General features: G+C 52.5%; 1 protein-coding gene across 3 annotated transcripts in view; it reads right to left on the bottom strand.

Annotated features, from left to right (window-relative positions):
• Nucleotides 1-7,559, bottom strand: part of SHC4 (SHC adaptor protein 4) — a 35,562-nt gene extending 28,003 nt beyond the window's left edge. The window contains exon 1 of one of the 3 annotated variants that reach the window (XM_072870890.1): nt 5,958-7,559. In XM_072870890.1, the coding sequence (XP_072726991.1) occupies nt 5,958-6,536 (579 nt within the window). In that variant the 5' untranslated portion in view covers nt 6,537-7,559. The remainder of the gene's footprint in view (nt 1-5,957) is intronic. The other 2 variants (XM_072870888.1, XM_072870889.1) reach the window with 2 other exon arrangements.
• Nucleotides 7,560-14,106: the final 6,547 nt, after the last annotated feature.

Raw genomic sequence — 14,106 nt, 5'->3', positions numbered from 1 at the left:
CCACTGATCAGCACGGCACCACGGCAGCAGGATGGAGAGCTCTTGCCAGGGTGAGCAGGAGCAGAGCGGAGCAGAGAGGAGAGATTCACTGGCCCCTAATGGTGACATGCGCAAAACTGTCCCCCCATCTCCCTGCAACAGGCCAGCGAGAGCATCAGCACTGGGGGCTGCTTCATCTCTCGGTGTTTGAATCTGGAGGGTGATGTGGGGCTGGCTGCTGTTTCCCCGTGCCACCGGGATGGCAGGGAGGTGGGGGGAAAAGAAGGCTAGTGACTGAAGATGCACACATCTTTTCACATCTATTTACAAGAGATGATGGAGGGCGACTGCAAACAGGATGAGGGACTGTGTGGGAGGAGATGTGAGGGCACTAGGCAGGGCCCATTTGAATAAGCTTTTCAGGTGCCCTCTAATACACACCCACGTCTCATTTAGTTCCCTGCCATAATGCAGTTAGTGGCTCCAGCTCCAGCTTGAATGACAGCCAGTGATTCACCCGCAGGAATGATACAGGGAGCAGCGCACGGAGCTCCTAATTAAACAATACAGCTGCAGCCTTGCAATTTTACCTGTTAGTTAACCGGCATTAATTCATGCGTAATGCCAAGAGCAGCTCCTACAGACCCCCTAGCCAACTAACAAAGAATCCAGGCGAGAGGATTTACTCACAGAGGCAGTCAGGTAACATGCTGCCGCCAAACAGCCTCTGTCCAAACATATGTGAGACTAGGTTCAAATTCCCTAAAAACATAATACAGCCGCCTGGGCAGAAACCCACCACAAGCAGCAGTGCGCTTGAGCACAGCGGGGAGCTGACTCCCATGCAAGCATTTCTTTTCCCAGCACGGCTTTAACAAGGCGCTTTTGAAGTGGGGGAAAAACCATTTCTGAGCTTCCCACCACCCTCCTTCCTTGGGGGCAAGGGCTGCCCAGGGTGGGTGCTGCCCCCAGGGGGGCCGCAGCTCTCTGCCATGCAGGGCAGGCAGCTGCAGAGCACCGGGTGAGTTTCGCTTTGGTTTGCTTGAATAACTCACCTCTAGCTTTGATGGATCTGGCGGGAAGGGAGACTGGGCAGCAGCCACCAGCACATGGCAGGATGATGGCACTGGAGTTATAAGGAGACAGGCCTCTGCCTTTTACACCGAGGAAAAAGGACTTTTGCCTGTAACAGCTGTGGTGCTGCCCTCCCTGTGGCTGGCTGCTGGGCTCAGGGACATGCTCTCACATGTTGCAACACCTGATTTGAGATCCCCCCGCTTTTGCCCTGGCAGGAAGGGGAAGCGCTGGCCTCCCTCCGCAGACAATGCCGGGAGCCGGCCAGGGATGCAGGGAAGGAGCAATGCACAGACCACTGGAGTTTTGGTGGGGAAGTTTTCTCAGCCTTTCCTTAGAGGCTGCCTGTGGTGGCTTCGGGGCTGAAAAGCCACTTGTCCACTGGAAAGCAGAGACTGCGGCAGCTACCCTGGCAGCGGCACCGTGTTCCTGTCAGCTCACCGGCTGCACTACGCTGCCGACCAGCCGGTCAGCTCAGCTGCTCATCCTGCAACACACAGCAGCATTTTACTGGGCTGGGGTCAGTGCTATGGAACACCATTCCCCCGAGCCTGGCAGAACAAGGGCCACCCCAGCACCCTACAGCCCCGAGGCCCCGGCTCATGATTCACAGCTGTGGCTCTGAAGCCATGAATCACCAGAGCCCATCTCCTTCCTGCAAGAGCCCTGGCTGCACATAAGCCTGTAGTTATTTATTTACAACAGGCGATGCAGGGTGTCGAGGCCTGAGCAGCTCTCCGGGTGCAGTGTCAGGGTGCTGCACAGCAGGGAAATGGCTGCAGCTGAAACACCTCAATTATTTCCCTGCCCTGAGCACAGGAGAGGTGCTGTCGGCTTCTGGGGAATGGCAAAGGGCTGCCCTGAACCGCCCTCCCACACAGACAGGAAGCAGGTTCCCCAGGTTCCCCAGGCTGACCTGTCGCACCCTCCATGGACAAAAGCAGGACTGTGCAGGGGACAGGTGCCCACATGCACACTTTCAGGGCACACTTCACATCATTCTGAACTCCTGCATTAGCAGTAGTCAAGCTCCTTTTACTCTAGAGACTAGCAACTGATTAAATACATATATATAGGCCAAACTGCTAGCAGAGGATCAACGTATATATTGGTAAAACTCCAATATACCCATCCTTTATGACAGAGGATGCTACAAATAACCTGTACGATATTATTTCACTATAATATTATTATACTTTAAAATATCTGGCAATAGCATTTCCCTTCCATATTTTAGTTAAATAGCACATTTATTTGCTAATCTGAACATCATCTGTCAAAAACTCATGCATTATTGATTTAAGCTCAGCCACAGAGCCTTACTGCATGTTAGGTCCAGTAACACCATCCTGCTGGTTCTCACTGGTCTCAGAGGGGCCACTGGTGTGGGATAGTGCTGAGAGCCGGGTCTCATCCTCCTGCTCAGGAGCAGCCACGTCGCTGGCACTCCCTGACAAGCAAGAGCAAGGACGGCAAGTGCCTCTTAGAATATTCCTTGGGCTCGTCACAGCCATAACGAGCAGCAGCAGGAGACACGAGTGCCGTGGCTGCTAGGGGCACCGTATAGAGACAAGCTCAGCTCCAGATGGGTGGCATTGTGGGAAGGCATGTAACGGGTAGAACGTGAACAAGGACAAGGTAAATATCCATCTTGTAAATCCTGCAGCAAACTGCGTACAAAGTATGTTTTGAAAGGTAACAGTGTAGGAATTAGAGCCGTCTGGACTCCTATTAAAATATGAATATTTGGGCTCTTTGTTATTCGCACGAGCATCTCGGGGAACAGGTGCTGTTACAGGTCTCAGCTTCCTTGCCGGAGCCCAGGTGACACATGGCCGCAGGTGACACAGGTGCCCTGTCACCACCAGCCACGCTCAGCCACAGCTGCCTCCCAGGGAGACGTGATGAGTCCTGGCATCACCTCTTCTTAAACCAACCCCAGAAAGACAATTTCTGCCTCACTCCAGTCCGTGGGGGACAGCTTCTGCCCTAAGGCATTTCATTACTTCACCATATTATTGCCTTTCTAAAATAACTGCAGATCCTCTCCACGTAAGTACCAAATCCCCTTCGGACTCCAATTAAGCTTTTAAGGCCAAAGATCTCTGGCAGCAGCAGTCCCTGTAACGTAGACCTGACTTTCCTCCTCAAATGGCCTCTGGGGAGATCTCAGTGATCCCATACCCTAACAGGGCACCAGAAGCTGCGTGGGGACAGCGGGTGTCTCCAAATGTCACAGGAGGGAGGGCGAGGGCCAGGGCAAGGGGGTAAGGATTGGGAGGGTTGGGTAAGGATTGGGACCAGCTCCCACGGCTGTCCGGCCCCTCAGCCTCCCGGTCCCACTTTGCCTCCAGGTGAGACCATTCCCACACAACCTCCGCACTGCAGCCCTGCACCCCTGGCTGCTTCCCACACCATCTGAGGCTTCATCGCCAGCACTCAGAGAAGCCTCGTGGTCCCTGGGGAAATGAGCTCCTTGCCCATGCTCTGATGCTGAGGCCCTAAAATCCCCAGGCTGCTTATTTACTGACCTGCTTGTTATTAAAGGGGCTGGTTGAAAAAACCACCAAGAGTTTGGCCAGGACACGTTTTGGCGCACATCAGCAATGCTCTTGCAGCTCTCCTGCGGCTGGCTCCTGCAGACCCACAGCCGTGGGAGCAACATTAGTGGGATGATGCAGGAAAGATGCAGGGAAACAACATTTCCCCATTGCATTGGGAGGCTCCCGCCAGCAACCCCCCATCAGAGAGATTCCCCATGAAATGGCCTGACTTCCAGAAAGACCAGCAGAAAACCATACTGGAAATACAACGTGGGGAGCAGCAGGAGGGGACGAGCCCTTCCCTGCTTCACATGACCTTACCATGAAGGCCTTCTCTTTTTTTGCTCTTTCTTTTGCCTTTCTTGCTCATGTGCTCCCTGGCGGCTGACACCTCGGTGCCTCTGCTCTCGGCCCTGGGCCACAACAGAAACCTGGGAAATTCCCCCCTGTGCTTCATTGTCTCCTCCCTGTGCCAGAAACTGAATTCTTTAAGTGTGCCTCTGGCATTAGCATTTCAGTATTTGAATCTCTATAGGTACCTCAAAGCCTTAATCACGAGCTCTGCTGTATCAGCTGCTGCTCAAACCGCAGCACATGAGGCAGATCCTGCGTAGCGGGCGCTGGGCATCACGACGCCATCCATCAGCGCAGGCCTTTCTGCGGGCTGGCTGAATGCGTAGCACCTGGAGCTGCAGTGGTCCTTGCACTGTCACTGCTCATTCATCTATTTTTAGCAGCTTGCTGGTGTCAAAACCTCAACTGCTCACATTAGTACTAGAATTTAACGAAAAGTAAACATAAAAGGACACATATCAGCGCAATGAAATAGCGCATCCCCTCCCTCCACCTGCTGCACCTCGGGTGAATGTCCCAGGGCCTCCTGCAGCTTTGCTCACAGTGGCTGGTGCCGTGCTGGGACACTGTCACCTTTCAGCCAACATCCCATCAAACCAGCTGTGCCACCGCTGCTGGACGCCAGGCAGGCGTCTCATTCCTGCTTGGAGAAAGGTGAACATGGCTATTTCCCCATGCTGCTCTTCTCCCCTCTGACTTGCCTGCCCTCCTGCTGCATTTGGAAAGGAATTGATTGATTTTTCTTGGCCTTGCACCTTTCTTTAGACTTTCCTGCTTGCAAAACATCACACAGGGGACACAAATTTTGCATGGCTTATGGCTTTTTTACTCCTTGTGGCACGTTTTGATACCTCCTGTACACCAAACTGAGAGCTTACGCACACACACACTCTCAGCACCCTGCCTGCAGCCCACTGGGAGGAATAGATGCTGGTTAATAACCCCTTGTACAGCTTGCTCCTGCGGTCCCCCTTGCATGTCAGGGACAGGCATGAAGTCTGCAAGAGCTACAGGAGCCCTTGGCCAGCCCAGCCATTACATGAGTGTTTCTGAAGCAGGTTTAGACCGCTTTCTCTGCCATTTCCCCATGGTCTGCACTGGCTCCCACCATGCAAGCAGCAGGCAGTTTTTGCCCAGGAATACTTTTGACAGATGAAGTGTAAGCACTAAAATGTGCAGGGCCAGAGGTTCAGAGCGTAGAGAAGGAAGCAACAGCTAGCAAATGGTGAGGTCTGGCCACAGAAATATAAAGTCCAGAGAGGAAAAGAAAATTAGAAAGCTCCCAGGTGTGGCAGGGGTGGAAGGAGCAAAAGCACCAAGCCCAGGAGGCATGGTCTCCTCTTAGCCACTGCCTGCCAATTGGAAGATGATACCCACCAACCGCAGTCCACAACATGAAAATACCCAGAAAGACTATTTCAGGGTGCCTTCTGAAGAAATAGGCAAGGCTTTCTGTACACCATCATTACCAAGAAAATCAGACACAGCCCTATAGCATCAAAGGAGAATGGCGGCTTTTGCATCCTGCCTGCTCACCTCCCAGGGCAGGAGGCACAGAAGAGACATGCTCTGGGCAGCAGCAGCAGTCCCAGCAGCTCTCCCACGCCCTCCATGACAAACATGTCAGCAGTGTGGGCCAGCATGCACCTAGTGCCTGGGAGCTGCTCTGCGAGGGATGGGAAGACCTTTTCGTGGGCCTCCTTCTCCCTCCCACATGCATTTCAGGCCAGAGCAACCCCTGTTTGAATTGCAGCTCAGCTGCCCTCCTCAGAGAGTCTAAAGATAGCCTTTTGGAAATGGATGTTGTGTTACCTCTGGGAGCAGCTGTGATCCTTTTAACTCCCTCAGTTCGACACCACAGCCCTAGGTACATCAGCAGACAGGAAATATACGGGAGAAGTCAGTGGTTTGGGGCACTAGCTCCAGAAGCGGGAACACAGAGATGACCCTGCAGCCACCTGCACGGAGGCTTTGTCAGAGAGTGGAAACCCTGTAAGAAGTACTCACCCGCACGCTGTAGGTCGTTCCCGGCTCCCCCACGTTTTCACCACTCTGCGCGAGGCTCCTGTCCTGCCTGCCCGCAGGAGCGGCCTCCTCAGCTCCCTGCACGGCGCAGTCACCTGCCGGCTTTGGGGTTAGGGCCAGCTTGTCCAGGTCGGGCTGTGGATAAGAGGCCGAGAGGCAGCTGATCTCAGGCGAGGTTGGGCTGCTCGGGATAGTAACGCACTCCGTGAGTTTAATTCTTGGCACCTCTTTCGTTCCCAGGCAGAAGCTTTTCAGCCCCGGCAGATTTGAGGGGTTGGCAAGTTTGATGTTAGCCATCCGGGGGATCAGCGTGCACAGGGTGGTACAGGTGTCCTGTGGCCCCAAGGAGACATCTTCTGTCAGTAAATTAGGTGTTGAAGAATGGGAAGAGGAGGAAGAACCTTTGATGTTTAAAGACGTATTTTGCGTACCTTCATCTAGGGATGTTATCGAATCATTCCTGAATCGGCTGTACTTAGCCCTGTGCAGCATTCCTGGATGTCTGAATAACCCTACATACAGGACGTGTCCACCGAGGCTCTGCTGGCTGCGTTCTCTCATAGCCTTGGCAGTTCTGTAACTGGATACTCTTGCATAAATTGGCTCTCGTAGATAAATTATATGGAAATCAAGCAAGTCAAACAATTTTAAAAACAGAAACCTATTGGATATTTTTGCTGACTCCCTCTCGAGTGGTTTATCTTCCTCAATGGACGAGGCTTAAAACGGCATGGACATCCGGTATTTTGTAAGCAGTAATAAAAGCAGCATGCAGGAACGCTCATCGGTGGTACAGCAGCTTAAGCTGAAGAGCCGCTATCCAAACCTGCCTTCGTTCCTGCCTCAAGCCAGGCACTAAATCCCCCCTAGCTCTGAGGGCTCACAGTTGTAGCATCGTTAACCGCGGAGTCCTGGCTGCAGCGAAAGCTCAAGCACGTTCCACACAAAGCAGAGCAAGAGAGCTACACGCTGAAACACGTTTTCAGACCGGCGTGAACCCCGTAAGGCGCCCAGCTCCCTGCATTTCCATCGTCGGCTGCCCCAAAGGAGAAGAGCATCCCCGCGCTGCAACGCTCCTGCCCCGCGGTCAGGCACCAGCCCGGGATTTTAAGAAGCGCACCGCACCGCGCCGGCAGCTCTGGCGGCAGCCTCGCTAATTCTTGCCGGAAAGTCCTTCAGCACCATAATCCAGGCACGACGGAATATTCCTGCGCCTCGGGCGCCGTTTCCCGCAGAGCCGCGGGGCAGCAGCTCCGCAGCGCCCGAGCCGCCCCCGCCGCGCCGGGCCCCGCCGCAGCCCCGGCCGCCGCCGCCGCCGCCGCCGCCGCCGCTTTTATGAATGAAGTTTTTTGTGAATGAGGCTGGGCGCGTGCAGGCGGGCAGCGCCGTGAATGGCGCTCGGCGGGCGGCCGCGGCCCGGCGGCCCCCGGGGTGCGCCTCGCAGCCAATCGCCGCCCGCCGCCGGCTCACGCGCCCTCAGCGCGCGGGGAGCGGGGCGGGGGGGGAGAGAAAGAGGGGGCGCGGGGGCGGGCGGGACCCTCCGGGGGTGCCGAAACTCCCTCAAAAGCCCCTTTCTGCGGCAGGGCCCGGCCCGGCCCGGCCCTTCGTCCTTCGCCGGCGGCACGGGCAGAGGCAAGGGCTGGGCTTCAGGCGGAGACGGGGCTGGGGTGGCCCCGGGTGCCCGCCCGGCACTGAGGGAAGAACAGGCTGGTCCCGGCGGCCTCCCTACAGCTCAGCTCCAGCCCAGCTCCAGCCACCAGCCCCGGTGGGGAAAGCCCGTCTCCGCCGCTGCACGTACCTCAGGCAGCGAAGGAGGCGAGCCGGGTTTATTTTACTCACTGAAAACATCTGGGCCCTCAGGAAGGGTTACCCCGGCTCGTGTGGGGTTTCGACGCCCCAGGCAGCGCCACGGGGGTCAGGCCAGAACGGGGAAACGGGCACAGCGGCCTCCTTTGGCACACGGTTCCCTCCGTTAGCTGAGGTCTTTTTTCTCGCTAGCTTTTCAATATTGCGTCTACCTTCTTTGTGCTCACAGTGACACTGGCCTCATTTTCTCCTCGCGTTTAGTGCTGTAAATGAGCTGCTGGTGGATGAGGAGAGGCTGTGCTGCCCACTGCCCTGCCTGTGACGGGAGGAAATCATGGGCAGAGAGCTTGAGAGACAGAGAGAGCTCAACACAGCCATTGCATTTTTTGTTGTTGTTGTATGAAAGGTGGTATTAATCCTAAAATATGCAATAGTTACTACAATAAAGTAGGGAAAACCCCCGGTCCAGACTCTGCTAGTGAAACATGGTCCAAAGAGGAAGCGGCTGCTTTTGAATCAACCCTTTTTGGGAGGCTGGCTCAGACTGCTCACAAAATCAAACCCAAAGGCAAAACCTGGACCAGTCGCAAGTTACAAAGAGTGACTAACTTCTCATGAAGCTTTGATGATGGCTTTGAGCACAAAAGGATAGAAAATGTTCAGAAGCGATTAGCAACACTATTGATTGTACATAAAGCACAGAAACTCTCAGCATGAACATTTTCCTTTCTTAACTCTTTTGTTTTGATGCCACGATAGCACACAACATCAACGTGGCTGGAAGAAACCGCCGGTATGGACAGGCCGTGGTGCCCTCACTGGTGAGGAGGAGGGACTGGAGGAGGGTGCGAGCTGTGCTCACCATAGAGGGGACAGCGAAGACCAGTGATCAGGGAGATGCTGATGCCCCAGGCTCCTCTCTTGGAGGACCTCCCAGATTGATCTTTACTGTCATGAAAAACATGCAACCAGACAAACCAAATTCCCTCTTCCTGCGAGATCAGCCTTACCATCCTTCCCACCTCTTCCAAGCACACAGCAAGGGTCTTCCTGCCTCAAAGCAGCCCGTTGGCATAGATGATGGCACCAGGAAAGGGTGGCTTGGTGACCAGGATGCTCCCCCATGCCTTGGCTCACGTTCATGGCCGTGGGCTGCCTCTGGCCCGTGCTGGTCCTCATCTGAGCCCTCTCACCAGGTGCTCCAGGAGGTTTTAAACAAATTCCCCCAGGCGGCAATTTGAGCCTTCCTTGCCTGTGTGAGAGAGAAAAGTGGCAGGCGGGGGCCCTGCTGGCCCTGCAGGGGATGCAATCCCCACAGTGTCCTACTGCAGCTAACAGCGTGGAGGTAAAAAGGGGTAAAAGGACTGGCTTTAAAACCCTGTGGTGAAAGGGGAAATTTTCAATAAAAAGATACAATAATGCAACAGCCTGTCCTTCGCTAATCACCCAAGAGCTGTTTCTCGAGCCCTGCATGGCAGCAGCACCTGCTGCCCTATGGCCAAAGCGTCGTCGCCCTCCCTGGGTGCTGGGTGGGCTTCCCCAGAGAGGCAAGGAAGGCTGGTACATTAACCGGCACTTCTCGGTTCACAGGCACCAGTGAGTGCGATTACGGTGTGGGTGGTGAAGAATAGCTGGTGTTTTATAGCAAATTCCAGAGAAAAAAGCAATTGTGACAAGCTCTGTTTTCAGCAGCGATCAAGAAATCAAGCTTGAGAGCAGAACCCAGCAAAGAGCAGCATTGTCCAAGGAATAATAGCTATTGCGGGGAGGGGGAGGAGGGAAAAAGAAAAATGCTGTGCCTTTGTAAATTAAAAAGCTTTTTTCTCAAGGCTAAAAACAAGATTTCTGTTTAAGATACTGGGAAATCAGCCTCTAACCAGCACAGAGAACAAAGCTCCTTTAAGCACTGGCAAAACTGAGCCTACAGTCTTGTATGCAGCCTAAAAGGAGTCTGTGTTTCTTGATTATGGCTCGAGTTCCCTCTTGCCGGCAGTGCTCAGGGCCTGGGGACCTGCCCCAGCTCGCTGTCCGCCCGCCCGCCGCTGCCCTGCACAGCCCAGGGAAGACACAGGAAAAGGGCATTTTGCCCCTTGCGTGGCTTCTAACATGCAATGGTGCATGTTGCTGAAGGTCTGCACCATGTATATCTTCTCAGGATACGTGGGAATGCCCTTCTGGTGCACAGTTATGAACTGAAACCTCCCTCAGTTACTCCATTACCAGCCCCATCACACCCAAACCCTTCATCACACCCTGTTTACAGCCCCAAACAGTCTCTCAGCCTCAAATATGCTGCATGAAAAACTGATGTGAGCAGCCCCCAGTCACATATTGTCACAGGGATCAGGAGCTTTAGCAGGTGTAACCACATTGACGGGACAGGACCATTACATAAGAGCAGGAGCAAGCACTTAACCAGCTACAGCCACCTCTAAGAGCTGCAGAGAAGGAGGCGAGCTAGCAGCAGCCACATCTCCAGCATCACCGCAGGGAGCCTTTGCAGCAGGAAGGAACAGTGCTAGCCCGGAGCCCCAGGAGCCCCCAGGCACCCTTGGGAAGTGACACCATTTCAGATTTGGGGCTGTGGGATCACAGCTCTAGCAGGCAGTTAACGCCGCTGCACCACCCTCCCCTTGCAGCGCGGGGGCCAGGGATGGCAGATGCCGGAACACATGCATGTGGTGCTCGCTGGTGACAGGAGAGCTCAAGGCGAACTGGGGACCAATTTAGAAGAGAGCAGCCAGCTCAGCAGTCTCGCACCGGGAGTGTGTGTGGGCACCGCATGGAGCAAAGCTGTCGCCCACCCACAGAGCACACCCGAAACGCAGTTGCACTCTTGCAGGAGCCCGGAGGAAGCTGTTACGTGCTTCTTGCAACTGGCATGACAGAGCTCCGCGTTTCTGTTAGAACACAGAGTAAACGGGGGTGGTTTTTTTCCTGTATAAATAGCAACAGCAGAGTTAATTCATGCTAAGGTGCACTGAGCTGATCTGCCTTCCTTCCTCATTGACATGCCTGGCTGACGCTGGCAGAAATCAGCAAAGTGAATGGCAGGAAAACCCTGTAACCAGCAGTGTGGTGGGCAGGTACCTTTGGGAAGCCCTGGAGCATGCTTATTTGCACTAGTGAAAGTCCTGCACAGCCACTGTTTCATTTCAATTGAGATAAATTTATTTTCCCACATATTGAATCGCTCTCACTGTTTTATCTCCTATGGATACCTTTTCCTTGTTCTGAATAAGTTAAAACCAGGCATATTTGGCAACTGCAGCCCACCTCCTACTTTTCAGGAGAGTCAGAGAGGGTTTGCAGGGGCTGAAGACACAGAGCTAAGAGCTAATGGGTTTGAGGAGGACAGAAGCACAGCTGCTGCCATGTCCCTGGATACAAAAGTCAGTGATTAGACTATCACTGCTTTTCTTCTGTTCTAGCTCTGAAGGATCCAACAGCGCTAATCCTAGAAAACATGTCCTAGGGTGACTTACAGACAAGTTGCAATTTTCCTTCTCAGGCTCCACGCTGTGTTTTGCTCGGCCTAGTTTAACTATTCACAGCAATGTTACTTTGTGCAAAACTGCAGCTACAAGACAGCAGAACCACACTAGGGTAAGACAGCAAAAGGGCTGCTCCACCTGGGCGTAGGACGCATCCTTGCAGCTGAGCGGGCGAGTGGAAAGACCCAGCACAGCGTACAACAGGGCTTAGCCGGATGTGCTTCATGCCCTTCCTTTTCACTTCCTCTTTGCCTGGCAACACCACCACCTCCTCCTTCAAACACTGCTGGGCTTTGCCTTTTCCACGAGGACAGCCCCATAACGCTGGGGCAGAGCAACGACCTGGAGACTCCTGTGAAATTCAGAGCCCAAAGCTTGCTCAACAGCCAGCGCAAAGCCAGTCCTTGCAGCTCTTGAGCGAAAGCAGTCATCAAAGATAAACCCCACGTGCCCCAGGCTATCGACAGCACTTACGAGGAGCTGAGAGTGGAACACCAGGAGAAGAGCACAGTGTAGGGGACCTGTGCCACAGCTGTCCCTTCTGTGAAGGGGATGATGCCAGCCTCTGCAGGCTTGACAAGGATGTATCGAACACATCAGAGCTAGTCAGAGCTGCTGCAAGCCATCAGAAAACATAGTGCCCTAACTACTGCTTTCTGAAAGGAGATCTGCATCCTAAGAGCCCGAAGATACATTCAGTAGCACTTGCTGGCCTGCCTCAGCACTGCTTGCAAGGAGGCTGAGCGGCCACGAGCAAAACCCAGCATCATCTGATGTCTGTTGCCCCGCAAAGCACTGAAAGCAACAGCAGATTAAGCATGTAGTGCCTGGCTGGGGCTTTGAGCGCAGCCCCGCAGCAGGAGGGATACAAAGACAAATTTCAGCCTAAAGTAGCCTAAAGCTTCATCTCTGCAGAATTGCTCACCACATGAATCAAGCTTCAGCAACAGCACCACAAAACTAGAGTCAGCTGGAAAGGAAGTTGGAAGCAGTCATGCTTTAGTGGTATCACAGGGCTTGGTACCCTCACGGTAACACGCAGGGAACATCCTTTCCTGCAATTCAGCTTAAAGCTGTCCTTTTGTAGGGCAATCCACTAGCATGTATTCGAAAAGAATAAATCTTGCAACACAGTTGCACTTCTCCCAGTGCCTCCTCAGCTGTGCAGAGGAGATCCAAGGAAACACTGAAGGATGTACCCTCACTCAGCATCTCCCGCTTCCATCCTTAGATGATTGCCTTTAACTTGGCTGTAGTAAATCAGAAAGGAAGGCATGACATCAGGGCATTTGTGATTGCTTTATTTTTGTTCATTTGCTTTCTTCCTCTACAATCAACACTCTTCCATAAGGAAGGTTTTGCAAGAGCTTCTTCCAGTTCTTGCTACCCACAGCTTTTTTTGCCAAACATCCTCACCTCTCCGGTGCTCACCTACTACTCAAGACAGTTGATGGCAGAAGGGGCACTTACCTTCTCAACTGCAGCTGGAAAATCCCCAAGAGTTTGAAACAGTACTCTCAGGGGCAGAATCCATCTGAAAACACATGCTTCCCTTACTTTAAATGCATTATAAAGAGTTTAATGCTCTAAATAACTTATGTTTAGTTTTTTTTCCTAAAAGATGCCACCCAACAGGAGGACTTTTACTGCAACTTTTTTTTTTAAAATGTACAAAACCCCCACAAGTTTAGAGTGATGATACTTACTGTTGCTTTATAATTCTGCAAGGAATGAGTAGCCTACTATATAGGCATGGAGCCTTATAGAAACACAAAGTTGTTTTAGTGTGGACACACGTTAGTGTTCCTTATAGATACAGACCGAACTGCCGCCTGCATGCGTGGTGCTACTGCAGCCTCCGCAGTCTCCAGGGGAACCCGAGCACAAACAGAGCTGCCACACAGATAACTGTAGGAAATGCAGTTTACTCCCTGCCTCCTCTCCCATTTCCCTTTATACAAGAGCAAGTCTGTTATCAGTGTTACATGATTACTACATTCCTCTTTACTCATTAAAGCAATATCCTTGGAAAACAACACTGTGAGAGATAGCTAGGCGTCTTAGATAGCATCCAGATGGACACCCACACACATCCGCCTTGCAAGAGAGCGCTCACCAAGCGTCAGTGGAAAACTGTAATTTAACAGCTACGAGTGTACCAGGGGCCCGTAGCTGTTGCCAAAAAGTACCTTCCAGCTTAGGTTTCCCTGCATTTTGTACTGTTTATTAACTCACAAGAGACCCCAAAAGGTAAACGGTCTTCAGCTGCATCATCTCCTTTAGGGTTTGTTGGGGGTTGGTTGGCTGTTTTAAGCAGTATTGAACAAAAACATTAAAAAATCTATTAAAAAAATCTGACTTTTATACACAGTGATCCTAAAAATCTGAAAGCAAATCCAAAGAGCAATCTTTATTGCATAAATAGTGCAATAGTGTGAGTCTTTCTGCACATTACGGACATGCAGGCTCATAAACTCCGAGCCCTGTCACTATACACCTGGTATCCGAGAGCTCAGGCCGCTCTCGGAGCACAGGCAGTGCTAGTGCTGCTTGTAGGAACTCCAGTGCAGCAATAGCAGGAGCAGTTTTTTTTCTTGTGGTTCTTCTTCTGTGTGTGCAGCAATGCAAAACCAAGTGCCACCTATGGTGTTATTTACAAAAATTCTCAATAGAGCCAAGGAAATTCCTCAAGGGAACTACAAACTCATTAGTGTTTTTTAAAATGGTGACAAAAGGGAGAGGAAAATTCAGTTTGCAAGGCTGTTGGGTAATTAATTTTCTTGCAACTTCCATAGCACAAGTCACACGGTGCCACCTACTTGTTTGTACTT

The sequence above is a fragment of the Ciconia boyciana genome, chromosome 8 (assembly GCF_034638445.1).
Source record: "Ciconia boyciana chromosome 8, ASM3463844v1, whole genome shotgun sequence".
Lineage (NCBI taxonomy): Eukaryota > Metazoa > Chordata > Aves > Ciconiiformes > Ciconiidae > Ciconia > Ciconia boyciana.
Note: the sequence above shows the minus strand (reverse complement) of the source record. Positions and strands in the feature narration are given on the sequence as shown.